Source organism: Balaenoptera physalus (genome assembly GCF_965194825.1).
Source record: "Balaenoptera physalus genome assembly, chromosome: 20".
NCBI lineage: Eukaryota > Metazoa > Chordata > Mammalia > Artiodactyla > Balaenopteridae > Balaenoptera > Balaenoptera physalus.
Genome location: NC_138901.1, coordinates 20,219,079 through 20,240,551, shown reverse-complemented (window position 1 = coordinate 20,240,551; position 21,473 = coordinate 20,219,079). Strand labels below are relative to the sequence as shown.

The 21,473-nt window shown below is 42.5% G+C and overlaps 1 protein-coding gene and 1 long non-coding RNA gene across 3 annotated transcripts in view; one reads left to right on the top strand and one right to left on the bottom strand.

The window, feature by feature from the left end:
- Nucleotides 1-4,705: 4,705 nt before the first annotated feature.
- Nucleotides 4,706-21,473, bottom strand: part of LOC309650789 — a 381,028-nt gene continuing 364,260 nt past the window's right edge. The window contains exons 11-12 of one of the 2 annotated variants that reach the window (XR_014257706.1): nt 14,598-14,872; nt 4,706-14,313 (exon numbers count right to left, since the gene is read on the bottom strand). This is a non-coding gene — a long non-coding RNA (uncharacterized lncRNA). Of the gene's footprint in view, nt 14,873-21,473 lie in introns of both variants that reach the window. The other variant, XR_014257705.1, reaches the window with a different exon arrangement.
- On the top strand, nt 18,882-21,453 carry KRTAP17-1 (keratin associated protein 17-1). Its single transcript, XM_082442538.1, has one exon. The coding sequence runs from the start codon at nt 20,611-20,613 to the stop codon at nt 20,893-20,895; it is 285 nt and encodes a 94-aa protein (XP_082298664.1). The 5' UTR covers nt 18,882-20,610; the 3' UTR covers nt 20,896-21,453.

Genomic DNA, 21,473 nt, shown 5'->3' with positions numbered 1-21,473 from the left:
ACACTTGGGTAAGAAGATGCAGAATATCCGCCCTGTGGGAATTGCTGTTCACTCTGGGAAGTCCTATAGCTGCTAAAACCCAGAAGTCTGTCTTCCTTGTCCTGGAGGGGGTGTTACCAGAATTCCTCTCAGGAGACTTCTTTTTTCATCCAGGTCCTTCACTATTTCTAGCAGCCCATATTGTGTGGTTTTGTGTGTCGAGGTGGGATCCACTCTGAGGTCCTTGAATGCAAAACACTGTTGATGTTGAAAGAGACTCAATCCCGACCTCTTCCTCAGGCCACCGTTCATTCCTCATCTGTCTGTTCCGAGTGCTGACCCCATGGCCATGCCTGGTGGGTGAGAGGGCCTTGATTACGCAACTCACAGAAGAGGAAGCTGCTCACAGACCGGGTGGTCTGGCTCCAGAGCGCCCACTCCCAGCCGCACCTCCAGCCCGTGGGTCTCGTGCCTCTGAGGGCCCAGAACAGCAGAACTGCTGCTGATGTGGGTATTTGTACTTCCTTCTCAAATGTCCGCATCCGTGACCACATCTGGGCTTGTTCTATGGGCCAGACAGGGATACGTAAGTATCACTATTACCATTAAAATAAAGCTTCATTGATGGATAATTGACATACAATAAACTGCACATATTTAAAGCATGCAGTTTGGTAAGTGTTGACAAATGTGCACCCTGGAGAATTATCACCACACGTATCCACCATCCCCTCAGATTTCCTTGTGCTGCTTTATAATCCTCCCCCTGCCACACTGGCCCCTTCTCCACTTTACAAAAGGGCAAACTGAGTTTTCTGGGCGTCTGGAGCAAGAACACACACCGCCTGGCTCTTGCCTTTTTCCTACATATTGTGGCTCATAAGGCCAGCAAGGTGGCCAATGGCAGTAGTGTGGGGCTTCCAATGCTTGATAAGAGAGGAGCCGACATCTATTTACTACTTACTGTGTTCTTTAAACCAAGGAGGGCAGTTTAAATGATGGCCATTCCGTAGATGGGGACCTGAGAGTAGATGGTTTAAGGAAACTTGGCCAAAACCTGCAGGTCAGTGGTGGAAGCAGGTTCTCCCCCTCTCTCCCCACCCCCCCCACCAAATCTAGCTCTTCTCCCCTGTCCCAGCTTGGATCTGATGTGGATGGCTTCACCTCCATCCACCCAATGGCGCTTTGACATTCTCTCTCCATTCATGGGGGAGCTGATACCATGGCTTTTCCTAGACGGACACTCACCTGTTCCACTGTGCCAGGCCTCCCAGGTATGTGCATTTAAAGTCCCCCTGGAACCTGAGTCTTCCTTACCTTGCAACAGAATGCCAGATAAAGCCTTGGAGATGGTGGAGAGATTCTGGAGTTTGGAGATGGATAAAGTAGGGAAGAAGCTTCTTCTAGGCCAGGTATGTGCCTGTGGTCAGCCCAGAAGGTCATTTTCCTCTGGAATCCTTGGTGTAGCTGGTGGAGAGGAAGCAGGGTCTCGTTCTCCTTCTTCTCCCTGTCCTGCCTTCTATTCCCTTTATCTTAAAACACAGCAAAGAGGAGGCTGTGGGACAGGCAACTTTTAAAAAAGCAACAGGATTCCTTTTCCAAATAAAAACGGAAAAGGAACAGAGTATATAAAAGGGCAATGGTTTACTAGTATATCTTTAATTTTAAGACATATTTATATTACTTAGGAATTCAACCAATGAGAGCAATGAGATTGTTTGGATTCATTTGTTTGCTCAATGAATCTTTATTAAGCACTTACTCTGGGCCTGTTCTTGTTCTCAGCACCAGGGGTGCCTCAATGGAGAAGACAGGTGAGATCGAGCTCACCCAGAGTTCACAGAGCAGTGGAAGAGACAGGCAGTAAATAAGAGGGACTGAGTAAACCAGTACAGCAGGAAGAGGATTTTAAACAGTGATGAGCACCGAGAAGAAAGGAAAGTATGGTGGTTGATGGGGGTCTGGGCAATGGTATTTACCATGGTCAGGTCTGGGCTTTCCAGGATCTGAGACTGGAAAATGAGAAGAAACAGACCAGAGGGAAGGAGCATTCCAGACAGAGGGAACAGCACGTCAAGGGAGGGAACGAGCTTGGTGTCTTTGAAGGAGGAAGGAAGACCAGCGATGGAGTGACAAGCCCGGGAGGAGCCACAGGACCTGGGGCCGGCAGTGGTCTCCCCTGCTCTGGGGAGCATCTGATTGTATTTTTTTTTTTTTTTTTTTTTTTTTGCTCATGCGTATATTTTATTGTCCCGTAAACTTTACTTACAAAACGTAAATTCAAAGATAAAATCATTAAGAATTTCAAGACAGCAATAGCAGAGCATGAAACCAAGCAAGCGTGGGGCCCTTCTGAGCATGGTTCATGCGGGACTTGATCAACTGGTAAGTGAAGAGGGAAGCCTTAGAAGGGCTAAAAGGATGGATTTGATTGACATCGATATTAAAAGGAGCATTCAGTGGCTGAGTGGGAGATAGATCAGCTGAACACTAACATTTAAAACAAGGGGCTAGTGGATGACAGTTCCAGTCAAATGCTTTGTTCTGTTTTGTTTTGTTTCAAAGAGGATCAATGATATCTAACAGCCACTCACATTCCTCATCTAAAGGAGGAAAGTCAGGTAAGAAGCGCCTAAACTTACAAGAACTGATAAAACGATGAGAAGATGTGATCATAATGAGGCCTGTCCCTTGTTATTGTGAAACTCACATGGACACCTTGACGCGGGCATGTGCCAGGCAGACAGATGGGCCGAGCCATGGCAGGCGTGCTGTGTAGTGTGGCTCTCTCACTCTCACTTTTTGATGGGTAGGGACAAGCACGGGTCTGAAGTTTAGGGAAGGTCAGGGAAGATTTTCAGCTCTCTTGATCAAAGACAGATTTATAAGAAATTAAACCACATGCTCAGCAGCAGCAGGGAAATGTTGGTGTCTGTGTGAGATGAATTCAGGTGGCAGCATAAATGAAGTTCACGGTGGCCCTGAAGAGCTAAAGCTGGGAATGTGACACATTGGAGTGTGCATGTGCATGTATTTAAAGTTTTAAAAATGGTTCAAAGATGAAAAGAGAAAGAATATAAAGCAAGTCCCAGAAAACTCTTGGCTTTGAAAAAGCTTGCTTCAGTTTTCCATCTGAATCGCAGCCTCTATCTGAATCTCAGCCCTCAGTGTGTTACCTGGCTTATCTGAGCCTCAGTTTCTTAATCTGTAAAATAGGGAGAATAAGAACCACATCATAGTTTTTTAAATAAGGATGGAATGAGATGATGCTGGTAAAAGTGCTTAACCCAATGCCTGAAACACAGTAAATTCTTAGTAAACATAGTTTCTATTCATGTCCTTAGGGTTGTATCCCTGTGCTGTGAACCCCTGTTCTATTGGTCAGGCCAGGGGAGCCACAGCCTTGAGATTCAAAGGTTCCACTGACTCAGGTCCTTTGGTGCTATGTTAGGAGCCTGGTTTCAAGTTCCCTCAAGTTCAGGGCTATAGGAAACTGGCTGGATGAGGGCAAGAGGCTGAGGAATCTGAGCTGGAGAGCTGAGACTCCGAAATAAATGAATTCAGATGTGCGTGTGTGTGTATGTGTTGGGAGGAAGGAGGAGAGTTAAGAATATCAAGCCAGTGGTACTTTCATGAATGGTAGCAATCAGAATTTTCAAACTGGAAGATAAAAGTAAAGCACAGATCTGGTATCAAAGTCAGAGTCATTTTAGTCACTCACGGTAGCTAGTTTCCACTGATGTCTATTTTCTACACAGGGAAGCAACACTTAAGCTTGTCATGAAAGACCTGGGTAAAATTTAACATATTTGTATTTCATTTTAATAATAATTTCATACCTGTACATGCTGACGTTGTCATTGGTTGTTTGTGGAGCCTGGCTGGCTGCCGACCACAGAGACAAACGCGCAGGAATATTGATTATCAGCAACCTGGACGCTGGGGGGATGGAGCTGTGTGTGGTCTATTGTTCAACAGCCAGGCTGGGAAGAGGGTCCCCCAGAAGTGCACACTCAGGCTGTGTGCAATAATGTGCAAGTACACATCACCACGGAGATCAGGTCTAGGAAGGGTGTGTTCTGGGGGAGGGGAGAGAGCACCCATGGGAGAGTTTCAAGTCTGTTCTTTATAAAGTCTTAATGAGATAAGTTCCCCACGGCAGCATATCTTGAACTGAGATGCAGAAACGTAGGTGAGCTCGTGGGACGATGGGTGGGGAAGTATCCAGAATCTTGCAACTGAGATATGGTGAGCTTTGTGTTGGCAGGACTGGCTCCCAGGGTCTGACATTTGGAAGTCAAATATTTTAGAAAAGAGAATGTCTGTGTTATTACTATGTGTTTAACTGAGGGTTTGCCTTCCTGCTCTGAGGTTGGTAGAGAGAGAGGGGAGGAGGAGAAGAAGAAGAAGGAGAAGGAGAAGGAGAAGGAGAAGGGGAAGGGGAAGGGGAAGGGGAAGGGGAAGGGGAAGAAGAAGAAGAAGAAGAAGAAGAAGAAGAAGAAGAAGAAGAAGAAGAAGAAGAAGAAGAGGAAGAGGAAGAGGAAGAGGAAGAGGAAGAGGAAGAGGAAGAGGAAGAGGAAGAGGAAGAGGAAGAGGAAGAGGAAGAGGAAGAAGAAGAAGAAGAAGAAGAAGAAGAAGAAGAAGAAGAAGAGGAAGAAGAAGAAGAAGAAGAAGAAGACGGAGGGGGAGGGGGAGGGGAGGGGGAGGGGGAGGGGAGAAGAAGAATGGGAAGAAGAAAGGAGGAGGAGGAGAGGGAAGAGGAGGAAGAGGGGGGAGGGAGGGAGGAAGGAAAGGAAAGAAGGAAGGAAGGGAGGAAGGAAAAAAGCAAGCAAGCAAAAGGCCAGGCAACCCGACTGACTCTGTTACAATTGTCTTGGCCCCTCTCAGTGTACTTTATCACTTGGTGTTTGTGGCCCTGTGTCTGCTACTACCTTGGCTTTATCTCCCAATTCTAGTCTCATGTTTGCCCCTCATATTTAATGGTAGATCCAATTTTTCTGGTCCTCATCTTTGGTGCCCCAGGACACTATCTGCCCCCATCCTCTAGCTCATCCTGCTCTTGGCCTCCCCAGCCCCCCCAGCCAGTAACCCACATGTGCCATTGGTGAATTAGATAAAGGCTCCCTTTCTGGCTGGACACACCCACAGGTGCCTGGTTTGGCAAACAGCACATAAGCTGGTCTTCAGCGTCTATGCAACCTCATAGCTGGGTGCTCTTGTGCCTGACGTGACTCTTACAGCTGCATGTGGTCGCCTTGAAACGCAGCCTTCTCAAAGCCGGGCCCCTGGACTCCATCCAGGCCGTTGTGCCTAAATTGGCCCTCAAGTCAGATAGTTTAAATAACTGTGAAGAATTTTCGCACTTCCTGATCCTTAGTGATGTTTTTTCTGGCAGACACCTAGGAGGCCCATAATAGGTGTTTGATAAGTAATAATCTACCTGCCTGAAATTAATAACCCATTTAGGGCAAATGAGGAAATGAAGCACAGAGAGGTTGCTTGAGCAATGTTACACAGCAAAAAATGCTTTTTATTATTAAGAGGAGATGCACTGGGTATCTATGAGAAGAACAGGAAACATGTAGGTACATGGTTTTTTTTCCTAATGAGAAGGGAGTAATTCCCCTTTCTCTTAACCTTAGCACTGTGTTCTTTGAAAGCAGTATGTCTTTCCTACAATAACAAACATGACAGGATTAAACATGAAACTTCATTGTGAAAGAATTTGAGTGACAAAAACAGGGTACAGAGTGTAATTTTTGAATCAAGCCCAATTTAAAAGAGAAATTAAGTAAAGAATAAAGTAGTTTGACTACACAAAGATGGATTTAATGCCAAGAGTTTTTCTGCTTCTTCTTGGAGGTGCTTAGTAGACCCAGAAAGTTGTCTGTTACGCCCATATCATAGCGCTGCCTGGTGACCGAGCCAAGACTGAAAAGCTTTGATCCCCCTTTGTTGTTCTTCTCTTTACAGAGGACTGGGCACTTCCTGCTAAACAGAAAGCTGATCAAAGGTGACAAAGGAAGGTACACATTCTAGAAAGTTTTGGATTTTAGTAGAGAGAGTCAGGGTGTGTCTAATCTTTTTCTTCCTCTCTAGTTAAGCTGTGACTGATAATAAACAAAGACCTCTTTGAAAAGTGAACCTCTTGGTTGAACTAAAGAGTTCTTTCAAACTCATAGTAATTGCATATCCAATTAAATAAGTTGACTGAAAAAAGCTAGTTAATGTTTATGCCTGTAATTAAAAAAATCTTGGACTTGTATATACATTTATAAAAGCATGAAACGCTAGAAGGGTATACATATTAAATTCATGATTGTGTTTGTCTCTGGCAAGAAGGGATTGGAACTTGAATGGATATAAAAGTCAAAGAAATTCTCTCTGTTATCTTTGATGCTATGTTTACTTGATTTTTTAACATAGAGCAAATAAGATAAAAAATATTAACAGCTACTAATCCTAAGTAGAAAAGCACTGGCTTTAAAATATATTTCCTCTGTTCTTTTTTTTCTTTTCTTTGTTTTAATGCCAAATGGTTTTTATTTTTTAAAGTTTTTTATTGCTATGAAAACAAACCAAACACAGAATTGAGTGGAAAAGCAAACTAATCTCTTTATTTCAGCCAGTGATGGCTGTGGTAATCCTGGGTATTAGACCTTCAAATCTTAATGGCATTGTTGTTTACCTGATGGAAACTTTCGGTGAGTAACCAAGGGGATACACATTCTTGTGTTTGGTCCTGGATTCCCAACAGCCACGAAGTGATGGCAAATGACATTTGTCCAGATCCTTGCAATAAGTTAGTCATGTAACAGTATTTATGATTTTCATACTTACTATAATAAGGGGAAAGGAGGGTGAGACAAAGGCCACATTATAAAAGATCTAGCCGCTTTACCTTTTTATCTAATTGCTTTATCTTTACCTGCAATATCTGAAATATTTAATTCAATACTTCCAGTTTTATTGAAATCAGGGAAGTGTGTGGACCAAAAAAGATGGTCCATGTTGAATGTTGAATCTCCATTCTCAAGAAATCTGGAGTTCTCCTGGAAGCACTGTACCAGATCTATACATAATGAGTATTTATTTCCCCCCCATGATGGACTGGGAAGCTTCATATTCAAGATGAATATGGAAATGTTCTCAACCAGAGAAACATCAATAAATAAGTATATGGTTACCAAGGGTGAATACACGTGGGTAAGCAAGTTTCTCTAAGATATTTGTCTAGTGGACTCGTTGTCTGTGGAAACTTTCTTGTTCAAAATGGCGTTTCCTTTTTCAAATACAATTCCTTGATTTTTACTAAGAATATCTTCCAATGGCATCCTTCTTTGTGAGAAATTTTACAGTAGAAGTAGACAGAAAAATGAGGATGGTAGAGTGTGATGGTTAATTTTAAGTGTCAACTTGGCTGGGCTAAGGGATGCCCAGATAGCTGGTAAACATTATTTCTGGGTGTGCCTGTGAGGGTGTTTCTGGAAGAGATTAGCATTTCGATCAGTAGACTGAGTAAATATCACCCTCACCAATGCACTGGGCATCATCCAGTCTGTTGAGGGCTTGAACAGAACAAAAAGGCAGAGGAAGGGTGAATTTGCTCTCATTGCTTGAGCTGGGTCAGCCGTGCTCTCCTGCCCTTGGACATTGGTGCTCCTGATTCTCAGACCTTCAGACTCAGACCGAATTACACACCCAGCTTTCCTGGGTCTCTAGCTTGCAGATGGCACATTGTGGGACTTCTCAGCCTCCATAATCATGTGAGCTAATTCCTATAATAAATCTCCTCTTATACCTATATCTATCTTATTAGTTCTGTTTCTCTGAAGAGCCCTAATATTTGGAGGGGGGGTGGTCCAAGATGGCAGGTACTGAAGTTTGCGGTGGCATGAATATGCCTCCAAAATAAAGAACAGGCTTGGGAAGCTTTTCCTGGGAATAGGAGACTAGGGAATGGAGATGAGTGTGCATTCAACATGGATCACCTTTTCTGGTCCTCACACTTCCCTGACTTTAGCAAACCTGGAGGTACTGAGTTAAATTTGCCTTCAGAGACAGGTGAAAGGTCTTTTCTTCCTTCTTTCAAAGTCTGTCCAATAATTCCCCTAATTCCTTACTAATGAAGAGAGAGAGAGAGAGAGAGAGAGAGAGAGAGAGAGAGAGGAAACAGACTGAGATGCAAGGTATGGTTCCATTGAAGGGTTATTAGCAAAATGGCTAATGAAATGGCAGAAAAAATGGCTGACACCAGATACCTTTTTGATTTTTTGTGGGGGAGAAAGGAGAGGGAAGAAGCAGAGAATAATAGCTGTAGGTCATTAACATCCGACAGGTTGGGGGAAAGGATTACCTGGGAGGAGAGAGAGACTGTGTGAGAAGAGAACTGTGCAACAATGTCTCTTATCCCAATGTTCTTCTTACAACATGACTTTGCTGGTCCTCCTGTTGACATAGACCCTCTCCTCAAATCAGGGTGAGTTTCTGACTGCAGAGGAAGTGACACTATGTGACTTTTGAGGATAGATCATAAAAGGCAATGCAGCTGCTACCTGGTTCTCCTGGGCTACTATGAGGAAGCCCAAGCAGCATTCAAGTAATCCCCAGCCTTCAAGTCTTTCCAGGTGAGACTCCAGACATCACAGTGCAGAGACAAGCCATCCTACTGTGGCTTTTCAGAATTCCTGGCCCACAGAAGCCATGAGCATAAGAAAATGTTTGTTGATTTATATCACTCTATTTGGGTTGTGTGCAAGGCCTCTGGTTTATCTTCACCTTAAGTGGGAACCAAAAGAAAGCATCAGACAGTTACATCTTGACTTCCCATGAAATTCCAAGAGGGTTTAAACAGGGCTGACTTTCTTTAGTCAGCTGTATTTCCAAAGACCACACCTGTAGGTATTTTCCAGCTTGTCTTTTATTTCTTTAAAGATAGCAACATACTTTATTATAATTTGTGTTTGATCATTCCAGCATCTGAACTGTAGTCTGTTTATGCTCTATCATTGCTACTGGTTCTCACTCATGGTGCCTTGTTTCCTTGTGTGCTTAGTTGCATGTATGACTGTGAATTGTTCATTGTATCTGTCAGGGTAGGCTACGTTATGGTTACTGCAGTAACAAACAACTCTCAAATTTCCCAAATCTTACAACAAGAGTTTATTTCTTGTTCATGCTCCATGTCCAATACAAGCCATTAGGAGGCTCTACTTACTCAAGAACCCAGACTGACAGTAGCTCCAACTCTAGATGTACTTCCACAGATCTGCTTGGGAGGGTGAAGAAAAAGTGGCAAATTGCACATTGGCTTGTAAACACTCTTATGTGTTATTAGTCAAAGCAAGTCCCTGGGTCATGCCTAACTTCCAAGGAGAAAGAGAAGTGCATTCCTGCCATGTTCCTGAAAGACAGAGAGAAAGAAATATTTGATGATAGCACTAATGATTGCCACACTCATTTTCCTTGGAATATCATTTGTGGGACTTTGTTGAGGTAGGATGATGGTATGTTTCTCCAGAAAGGATTTGCTTTTGTTTCTGTCAGTGCACTGGAGCACTGGCAGTCAGAGGCCTCTTTCAATTCATGGCCTGAAGTTTTTAAAATCATACAGGTAACGTACAAGACAACTTTCCTTACAGTGTCTTGGTGGTAGGAGTGGATGGGCTGAGTTTGTGTCTGGGTCACCATTACACTAAGGGTGTGTTCCTTTGGGGGGAGGGTGTCCCAGCTTTATGGAGGGGAGGTTCTCCTAGAGACATCCATACTTTGGGCGGGTCCTGGGTCTTCTGTTTCTATCTCCCTGAGAGGTCGTGAAAACCGCAGTTCAAGTTTGCCAACTTCAGCAAATGCTTTTGAGGGAGAAGCAGTTTCAGTGCTCAATTTACCTCTCTGAGTACCTGCCTTTACTTATTTCTTTGATAATCACTTGGCAATTTGTACTATCTTGTCAGCAATTTGTTGCTTTTAAGAAGATTCAAAAAATATTTTAAAAATACACCATATTTAGTTGTTTTCATGATGCAGATTAATCCAAATAACCTAGCCTGACATACTATCTGAAACAGACTCTTTGGGGCTTTGCAGTCTAATACAGAAGTCACTGGCCTCATGTAGCTCTTTCAGTATAAATGTATTAACAATAAAAGATATTAAAAATTCAGTTTCTCCATCACGTTAGCCACAGTTCACGTGCTCAATGGCCATAAGTGTCCAGTGAATTCCATATTGGACAGAGGAGACAGAACATTTCTATTACCACAGAAAGTTCTTTCAGACAGCACTGCTTCTTGATCCAGGATTGAGTGAAGCATTGATTGATAATGATGAAAAGTGAGTGAGGTCTTGTTTGCTTATTTTTGCTTTTGTTGCCCTTGCCTGATGAGACAGATTCAAAAAAATATTGCTAAGACTGATGTCAAAGAACTTATAGCCTATGTTTTTTTCCTAGGAATTTTATGGTTTCAGGTCTTACATTTAGGTCTTTAACCTATTTTGAGTTTATTTTCATATATGGTGTGGGAAACTGTGCTAGTTTGTTTCTTTTACACATAGCTGTCCAGTTTTCCCAATACCACTTATTGAAGAGACAGTCTTTTCCTCATTGGATATTCTTGCCACCTTTGTTGAAGATTAATTGACCGTATGTGTGTGGGTTTATCTCTGGGCTCTCTATTCTGTTCCACTCAGCTATGTGTCTGGTTTTGTGCCAGTACCATACTGTTTTGATTATTATAGCTTTCTAGTATAGTCTGAAGTCAGGGAGCCTGATACCTCCAGCTTTATTCTTCTTTCTCAAGATTGCTTTAGCTATTTGGGGTCTTTTGTGGTTCCATCCAAATTTTAGGGTTATTTGTTCTAGTTCTGTGAAAAATGCCATGGGTATTTTGATAGAGATTGCATTGAATATGTAGATATCTTTGGGTAGTATGGCCATTTTAACAATATTCATTCTTCCAATCCATTAAGACAGGACATATTTTCATTTTTTTGTATTGTCTTCAATTCTTTCATCAATATCTTATAGTTTTCAGAGTACAGGTCTTTCACCTCCTCAGTTAAATTTATTCTTTGGTATTTTATTCTTTTTCATTTGATTGTAAATGGGATTGTTTACTTGATTTCTCTTTCTAATAGTTCATTATTAGTATATAGAAATGCAACAGATTTATGTATATTAATTTTGTATCCTGCAACTGAATTCACTTATTAGTTCTAATAGTTTTTGGTGGAGTCTTTAAGGTTTTCTATATATAGTGTCATATTATCTGCAAATAGTGACAGTTTTACTTCTTCCCTTCCAATTTGGCCTTTTACTTCTTTTTCTTGTCTGGCTGCTGTGGCTAGGAAGCTTTTGCGCAATGAAGGAAACCATCAGCAAGACAAAAGGCAACCTACTCATGGGAGAAGATATTTGCAAATGGAACGTCCAATAAAAGGTTAACGTCCAAAATATACAAAGAACTCATACAACTCAATAAAAAACAAACAAATAGCTAACCGTATTAAAAAATTGGCAGAGGACCTAAATAGGCATTTTTCCAAAGAAGACATACAGATGGCCAACAAGCACATGAAAAGACACTCAACACCACTAATCATCAGGGAAAAGCAAATCAATACTACAATGAGATATCATCTCACACCTGTCAGAATGGCTACCATCAAAAAGATAAGAAATAACAAGTGTTGGTGAGGATGTGGAGAAAAGGGAACCCTAGTACACTGTTGCTGGGAATGTAAATTGATGTAGCCTCTATGGAAAATAGCATGGAGGTTCCTCAAAAAATAAAAAATAGAACTGCTATATGATCTAGCAATTCCACTCCTGAATATTTAACCAAAGAAAATAACAATATGAATTCAAAAAGATATATGCACCCTAATATTCATAGCAGCATTAATTACAATAGCCAAGATATAGAAGTAACATGTGTCCATCAACAGATGAATGGATAAAGAAGGTGTGGTATATATATACAATGGAATATTACTCAGCCATAAAAAAGAATGAAATCTGGCCATTTGCAACAGGAATGCACCTGGAGGGTATTATGCTCAGTGAAATATGTCAGACATAGAAAGACAAATACTGTATATATTTCACTTATATGTGGAATCTAAAAAACAAAACAAATGAACAAAGGTAACAACACAGAAACAGATTCACAGATACAGAGAACAAACTAGTGGTTACGAGAGAGGAGAGGGTTGGGGGGAGGGATAAAATAGGTGAAGGGGATTAAGAGGTACAAACTAGCAGTTATAAAATAAAAATATCACAGGGATGTAATGTACAGCACAAGGAATATAGTCAGTATTTTATAATAATTTGGTATGGTGTATAATCTATAAAATATTGAATCACCACGTTGTACACCAGAAACTAATATAATATTGTAAGTCAACTGTACTTCAGTTAAAGAAAAAGTGAGTGGGGAAAGGTGGCAGAGACCTCACTCTCTTCTAGTTGAAGCTTTTGATTATATTGCACTGCAGGGGGTCATCTCATATTTATTTATTTATTTATTTATTATTTATTATTTATTATTTTTTAATTTTTATTAAAAAATTTTAACATCTTTATTGGAGTATAATTGCTTTACAATGGTGTGTTAGTTTCTGCTATATAACAAAGTGAATCAGCTACACATATACATATATTCCCATATCTCCTCCCTCTTGCTTTATTCATTTATTTAAGAAATATTTTGAGTGCTCACCATGCAGTAGCCACTGGATGTAAACTGGTGAATGAAGCAGCTGTGGCCTCTGTGGTTGTGAAACTTAAGATTACTTGAAGATGTTCTTGCTTAAGACTTACCTTGAGACAAAGAGGCAATTTTCTGTGGTTCCTGCAAGAAAGCCTGACATAGAGGAAGGGGGTGGGCTTCAGAAGCAGACAGATCTGGGTTCAAATCCAAGGTCTGCATCTTCTAGTTAAAGTTATTGGCAAGCCTTCACAAGCCTCAGTTTCCTCATGTGCAAAATAAAGATAATACTACTTATTGTATATGGTTATCTTGAGTTAACCAAGAAAACACATACGAAGTGTCTAGTGTGGTACGTGGCACAGGGGAGGGGCTGATAACGTGCCTCCTTTGCCAAGAGATGGTTAATCGGACACACGATTTAAATCAGTGCCACGTAGATATAATCAGCTTCTAATCAAACCATGTTTGTGCTGAGTTGCTACTGGTGAAGTCAGAATTGGGGCGTAGCTTGTGGTTGTCTCTAAAAGAAACACTAGAAGCTGCATGTGTAATGTTACTTGGCGAACAGTAGAGGCTTCCAGAACAGACACCACACCTAGGTTTTTAATGACTCCTGCTGTCTCTCCCCATCCAGTTCTTTCTTGCATACTAAGCACTCATTTAATAGATACCTTAGTTTCACAGTTAGGAAAACCAGGATCTTTTTGTAAAGCAGAACCTTCCACACAGCAAAATAAATTCCTGATACATAACAGCATTAAGTGTAAAAAATACAACTATGAAAACTAGGGGAAAATAAAGTTAATAATTGTATAATTTGGAGATGAGGAAGAACTTTCAAAGTATAAAAGCAGCAGAAAGGAAAAGATTGACAGGTGTACCTACATAAAAAGAAAATTCGGTGCATAAAAATACCATAGACAAAATTAAAAGCAAATACTACTCTTGGATTAATTTTACATGTGACAGAAAGAAAAGTTAATGTACTTAGCATAAAATAAGCTCTTATAAATAAATTAGGAAAGATGATTAGCTTAATAGGGAAATTGGCATGAGTAGGTAATTCCTAAAAGAAGAAAAAAGTGATCTATTAAATAAATGCACTAATACTTAAGTAGAAAAAAATACTGCAATGAGATTTCATGATTGGCCTATCAAAGTGACAAATAGACTTAAAAAAATAACGCATTGGTGAAGGCACTGTGAAATGGGTGCAAATGGGACAATTAAAAAAAAAGGATTTTCAGTATATATTAATAGCTTTAATATTATTAACATGCTGAAGAGTTTTTTTAAAAATTAATTTATTTATTTAGTTTTGGCTGTGTTGGGTCTTCGTTTCTTTGCGAGGGCTTTCTCCAGTCGCGGAGAGTGGGGGCCACTCCTCATCGCGGTGCGCGGGCCTCTCACTGTCGCGGCCCCTCCCGCTGCGGAGAACAGGCTCCAGACGCGCAGGCTCAGCAGCTGTGGCTCACGGGCTTAGTTGCTCCGCGGCATGTGGGATCCTCCCAGACCAGGGCTTAAACCCTTGTCCCCTGCACCGGCAGGCAGAAGCCCAACCACTGCGCCACCAGGGAAACCCCCATGCTGAAGATTTAATAATTACATTTCTAGGAATTTACTGTAGGAAGATAATAGGAAAAATGCATAAAGATTCACATTTAAGGAAGTTCACCTCAGTGTTTTGCTTTAATATTGGAAAGTTGGAAACAACTTAGATATGCAACAATAGGGAAGGTTTACATCAACTTGAAGATGTAAATTCTCAAATTTTCATAATAATTAATAATCAACATATGAGCATTTTCTCAGGTTAAGCGCAATAGTCAGTGCAAAAATCAATTTGCATAGTATGATTTCAATTTTGTAAAAATACGTGTTAGGAGGAAACCTTGAGGTACTCACTGTTCTTATCTTTCTTCTGCAATTTCTTTTACTGCTGCTCTTTCCTCTTCACTTGGGCATCAGTGGGGCAGGGTTCTTGATGTGGGAGTGCAGAGAGAATGACTCAAGTTGATACTTAGCTTATGCAATTCAAAATAGACTTTTGGGGGTGGAGGAAAGTGGGTGATCAGACAGAGAAGATCTTGGGCATCCTGGATGGGGTGGTGGGTGCAGAATTCACGGAGAGCAGGGAGAACTTGAATATCTCAGTTGTGCCATCAGAAGGAGGATGGTAGCTGAGAATAAGAGAGGACCATGTACCTTTTCCTGGATGCCCGCTGTGAACCAACTGCCACCCTCTTCAATGCTATGATACTATCCAAGCCCCCAAACTCAGATACCATCTCCAGATAAAGGATGGGGAGGGAGAAATTTGAAATGATTTCTGAGTTTATACAGAACTAACTTTTCTTCCCCTATAAGCTGGAATGAAGGTTTGAAACAGGTTTAAGTAATCTTAGAGAAAAAATTGTTATACATTTTTAACCTACCTTGGAATATGGATTTATATTTTATATTTATATTTAAAAATTCATACCTGAGATAAATATATACATACATATACATATATGCACAAATATATATGCTTATATGTATCTGTGTGTGTATCTAGCTACATTCATATCAATATTTATATGTTAATCTTTAGAAAAAAATACTAAAAAGGAAACAAAATATTAGCAGTAAATATCTTTGTGGTGTTATGGATGATTTTTATTTTCTTGTCTTTAATTTTTTGTATTTTTCAAAAATTCCATGGTGAGCACATATGAAATTTATAATGCAAACATTACTATTATTATTATTAAACATTACTGTTATTATTTAAATACAGCACCAAAGGCTAATGACAATCTGGGAAAAATATTTACAACTCAAAATACAGACAACACTTTTATTTTCCATTTCACAAAGGATCCCTATCAATCAAAGTAAAAGACCAACAACACAAAAGAAAATGGACAATGGTTATGAAAAGATAATTCACAAAAGAGGGAACATAAATAGCATTTAAGCATGTGAAATATTGCTTAATTCCATTCACATAATAGGAATGCAAATGAAAACCATTCCAAGATCCTGTCTCGCTTATCAGGTTGGCAAGGTCAGCTTTTGTTGTATTGATCTTTGCTATTGTTTCCTTCATTTCTTTTTTTTTTTTTCACACACACACACTGTATTTTATTTTTACAAGAGATAAATAGACTGACACCAAGCATTGTACATGGATGACCACAACAAAAGCAACAATGATTGCAATTACCAAACATGAAACACACTCATACTATGTCATAATATTGACATTCAGTCCAGTAATCCTCCACTGTAACAGCTCCTTTACTTTGCAGTGAAAATTGATTTGTATATTCTTTGCCTCTGAGTCCTTGTGGGATTTTTTTTTTTTTTTTTTTTTTAAATTCAGACAGAAAGTCACAAAAATTATACTCATTCTCATCAGTTCACTCAGTCTGTGTCTTGGTTGGAGCATTTAATCCATTTACATTTAAGGTAATTACCGATATGTATGTTCCTATTACCACTTTCTTAATTGTTTTGGGTTTGTTTTTGTAGGTCCTTTTTTCTCTTGTGTTTCCCATTTAGAGAAGTTCCTTTAGCATTTGTTGTAGAGCTGGTGTGGTGGTGCTGAACTCTCTCAGCTTTTGTTTGTCTGTGAAGGTTTTAATTTCTCCGTCAAATCCGAAAGATCCTTGCTGGGTAGAGTAATCTTGGTTGTAGGTTTTTCCCTTTCATCACTTTAAATGTGTCCTGCTTCTCCCTTCTGGCTTGCAGTGTTTCTGCTGAAATATCAGCTGTTAACCTTATGGGGATTCCTTTGTATGTTATTTGTTGCTTTTCCCTTGCTGCTTTTAATATCTTTGTTTGTAATCAATTGTTGAGAGTTTGATTAATATGTGTCTTGGCATGTTTCTCCTTGGATTTATCCTGTATGGGACTCTCTGTGCTTCCTGGACTTGATTGGCTATTTCCTTTCCCATATTAGGGAAGTTTTCAACTATAATCTCTTCAAATATTTTCTCAGACCCTTTCTTTTTCTCTTCTTCTGGGACCCCTATAATTAGAATGTTGGTGCATTTAATGTTGTCCCAGAGATCTCTGAAACTGTCCTCAATTCTTTTCATTCTTTCTTCTTTATTTTGCTCTGTGTTAGATTTTCCACTATTTTATCTTCCAGGTCACTTATCCGTTCTTCTGCCTCAGTTATTCTGCTATTGATTTCTTCTAGAGAATTTTTAATTTCATTTATTGTGTTGTTCAGCATTGTTTGTTTGCTCTTTAGTTCTTCTGGGTCCTTGTTAAATGTTTCTTTATTTTCTCCATTGTATTTCTGAGATTTTGGATCATCTTTATTATCATTACTCTGAATTCTTTTTCAGGTAGACTGCCTATCTTCTCTTCATTTGTTTGGTCTGGTGGGTTTTTACCTTGCTCCTTCATCTGCTGCATATTTCTCTGTCTTCTCATTTTGTTTAAGTTACTGTGTTTGGGGTCTCCTTTTTGCAGGCTGCAGGTTTGTAGTTCCCGTTATTTTTGGTGTCTGCCTAGTGGGTGAGGTTGGTTCAGTGGCTTGTGTAGGCTTCCTGGTGCAGGGGACTGGTGCCTGTGTTCTGGAGTGTGGGGCTGGATCTTGCCTTTCTGGTGAGCAGGGCTGTGGCCGGTGGTGTGTTTTGGAGTGTCTATGAACTTAGTGTGACTTTAGGCAGCCTCTCTGCTAATGGGTGGGGTTGTGTTCCTGTCTTGCTAATTGTTTGGCATGGGGTGTCCAGCACTGGAGCTTGCTGGCCATTGGGTGGAGCTGGGTCTTAGTGCTGCGACAAAGATCTCTGGGAGAGCTCTCACCAATTGATATTACGTGGGGCTGGGAGGTTTCTGATGGTCCAGTGTCCTGGAGTCGGCCCTCCCACCTCAGAGGCTCAGGCCCGACACCCAGCCAGAGCACCATGACCCTGCCAGCCACACAGCTCAGAAGAAAAGGAAGAAAGAAAGAAAAAAAAGAAACAGATAGAATCGTAGGACAAATGGTAATAGCAAACCTAAAAAGAGAAAATCACACAAAGAAGCATATACATACACAATCACAAAAAGAGAAAAAGGAAAAAAAGTTAAAAATAAATAAAAATAAAAAAACAATAAAAATTTTTAAAAAAGGAAGAGAGCAATGAAACCAATAAACAAATCCACCAATGATAATAAGCACTAAAATCTAAACTAAGATAAACATAAAACTAGAAACAAATTAGAAGCAGAAAGCAAACCCCAAGTCTACACTTGCTCCCAAAGTCCACTGCCTCAATTTTGGGAACATTGTCTATTCAGGTATTCTTCAGATGCAGGGTTTAGGAAGTTGATTGTGGGAATTTAATCTGCTACTCCTGAGGTGGTACAGAGAAATTTCCCTCTCTCTTCTTTGTTTGCACAGCTCCTGGGGTTCAGCTTTGGTTTTGGCCCCACCTCTGCGTGTAGGCCACCCTCAGGTGTCTGTTCCACCCCCCCCCCAGACAGGAGGGGGTTAAAGCAGCAGCTATTAGGTCTCTCTTGCTCACTTAGGCTGGGGAGTGGGAGGGGTATGGTAGTCATAATTGGAACGCGGGGTGAGCCTGCGGCGGCAGAGGCTGGCGTGATATTACAACAGCCGTAGGCGTGCCATGTGTTCTCCCAGGGAAGTTGTCCCTGGATAACGGGACCCTGGCACTGGCATCCTGCACAGGCTCCTGGGGGGGCTGTGGGTAGTGACCTGTGCTTGCACACAGGATTCTTAGTGGCTGCAGTATTAGCAGTTCATGCCCATCTCTGGGGTCTGAGCTGATAGCCGTGGCTCATGCCCGTCTCTGAGTTCACTTAGGTGGTGCTCTGCCTTCTGTGGGCACACAGGAAAGGAATCCCCTCTCCTCGTGCACACTGAAACGATGGTCTCTTGCCTCTTTGGCAGGTCCAGACATTTTCCTGGACTCCCTCCAGGCTAGTTGTGGTGCACTAGCCCCCTTCAGGCTGTCTTCACACAGCCAACCCCAGTCCTCTCCCTGGGGTCTGACCTCCGAAGCCCGAGCCTCAGCTCCCAGCCCCCACCCCCACCCCCCGGCAGGTGAGCAGACAAGCCTCTTGGGCTGGTGAGTGCTGGTCGGCACCGATCCTCTGTGCGGGAGTCTCTCCACTTTGCCCTCTGCACCCCTGTGGCTGTACTCTCCTCCGTGGCTCTGAAGCTTCCCCCCCCGGCCCACCCCCCATCCCCGCCAGTGAAGGGGCTTCCTAGTGTGTGGAAACTTTTCCTCCTTCGCAGCTCCCTCCCAGAGGTTTGGGTCCTGTCCCTATTCTTTTGTCTTTGTTTTTTCTTTTTTCTTTTGCCCTACCCATGTATGTGGGGATTTTCTTGCCTTTTGGGAGGTCTGAGGTCTTCTGCCAGCGTTCGGTAGGTGTTCTGTAGGAGTTGTTCCACATGTAGATGTATTTTTGATGTATTTGTGGGGAGGAAGGTGATCTCCACATCTTACCCCTCCGTCATCTTGAAGGTCTCCCCCAAGAACATATTCTGATTTAACAGGACTGGGGTGTGGACTGGTGATCTGTATTTTTCCAAAGTCCTCTCCTTAGGCAATTCTGATGTAAAATCGGGTTCAGAAACCTTGGACCACATGATCTTTTGGGGTTCCTCCCGGTTCTAAAATTCCACATCCTGTGAAGTACTGAGCATTCTATCATATCCAAGTGACCCATTCCCACCCCCCATTCCCCTCTTCCCCCAATTCTCAGTCCTTCTAGCCCTTCTTGGAGACTGCTTTACCTCCAGGTCCATCTAAAAAGGAAGTTAAAAGGGAGAGACTGTGTCTTTTGCTCCAGCTCTGCATGTCCACTGTCACCTTCCATCTCTACCTCCCACTCCCAATCCCCTTTCTCTGGGCGCTGCTCTCCAAAGGGCAGAGCCTTCAGAATCCAGGGCTGCCATTATCATTCCAAGAAGACGACAAGGTACCAAAGTCCAAAATGGAGACAGGAATTTTGACCCATCTCAGGATTTACACATGGACCTGAATCATCTGTGGACTCTAGTCTCTTTCTAAAGGCATTTTATTCCCTGGGATGATACTCTGGGTGTTTTGCATGCTAATCCCTCATTCTGCCAGATGGTCTATAAAGTTGGAACTCTTAAAAAAAGTGTACAGCATTTTCATTTTAATGCGATGTTTTGGATATTCAATGATCTGCTTCCTTCCTCCCTCCCTTCCTCTTTCCCCGCTCCTCCTCCTCCTCCTTCTCCACCTTCACCACCACCACCACCACCACCTCCTTCTATCTAGGAAAGGGCTGGGCCAGGAGGGTTGCAGGCTCTGACTAGTGCTCTTGCAGCCCGTTTAGAGAGAAGTGTGAGCGTTCCGTTTCCGTGCAGCTCAGAGGGAACGTGGCTCCCAGCCTCTTGCAATTTTATGATGAGTGTCTCTGCATTTCATAGGGCAGTCGTTACCGGTGACTGACGCTCACTCACCAAGCCCAAACAAGCATGTGGCACTGTACACATACCACACGCAGACACAAATATTTGCCTTGCTCACATCGACTGGGATGAGGACGCCATTTCTACCTGGGAGGAGCCACATGACCAGACCTTCTAAGGCAGCCTCTACCTGCGGCACAAGGCACAGGGCATCCAGCTTTTAGTTCTGGTTTTCCCGGACGAGCATCCACGGCAAAAGGGTCCGCTGCCAACTTGCCACTGGGAAAGATGTGGAAGGGCGGCACCCATTCCAGAGCCAGACTCTGGGGCTGGCCTCCCCTCCTCTCTGCAACCTGGGCTAAGGACAGCTGGCCCCTGTTTGGGCACGATGACAGGTCTTTTCCAAGATGTATTTCGTGCCAACACCCTCCAGTGAGGGGATATAAAAGCTGCTGTCGGGGGCAGGTGACCTTCAGATTTGGGGAACGCCGGTCACGTTCCTGACCTGCCACCTGACCGGCGGGGACCATGGGGTGCTGCCCAGGCGATTGCTTCACCTGCTGTCCTCAAGAGCAAGACGGCTGTGAAGTGTGCTGTTGTCAGCCCTCCTGCTGCGGCTGCTCCGGGCCGTGCGGTGGTTCCTGCTGCAGCCGTGGCTCTGGCTGCGGAAGTTGCGGGCCCTCCTGCTGCGGATCTGGCTACGGGGGCTGCGGAGGTTGCTGCAGCAGCTGCTGTGGATCTAGTTGCCGTGGCCCCTCTGGGTGCTGCGGCCCTGTGTGCTGCCAACCCAGGCCTGTCTGCGAGACCCAATGAAGACCTTTCCCCGCTCCGCTGAGGCACACCAAGGGAGAGCTCCCATCTGCTCCAGGGGGACACCCCTCGTCTCCAGGACCTTCCCCGCCACCGAGACGGTGTCCTGCCTGTCGTGTTATTTGTAGCAGAAGGCTTGTTCTCCAAAGCCTGGCCTGGCTTTTCAAGGCACTGAGAACAAGAGCCACGTGCTGGTGAGAAATGAAAACTGGGTCCCACCCAAAAATGGTACCCGAAGCTCAAAGGGTGAATCCCCATGACTTTTTTTTCCGTGAAGTTAAAAGGGAATCTTCTTATTCAAGGTGGCCTTGGGACTGATGTCTCCTCCTTGGCTTTTCTGCTGCTTTTGAGATGCAAAAATTCCTCTTCATTAATTTCTTAATAAATTCAAATGTGCTGGCCTAAGCAAATTAGTTCTCCCATCTCTTCCTTGGCTCCCTCTTGGGCACTGGGCCAGGAAAATTTACTCTGGCATCCACAATACGGTTTTTGAAATGTGGCTTCTGGACCACCTGCATCAGAATCACCTGGGGGCTAGTTAAAAATGGAGATTCTGGCACTCTCTTTGAGACAAGCAGAAT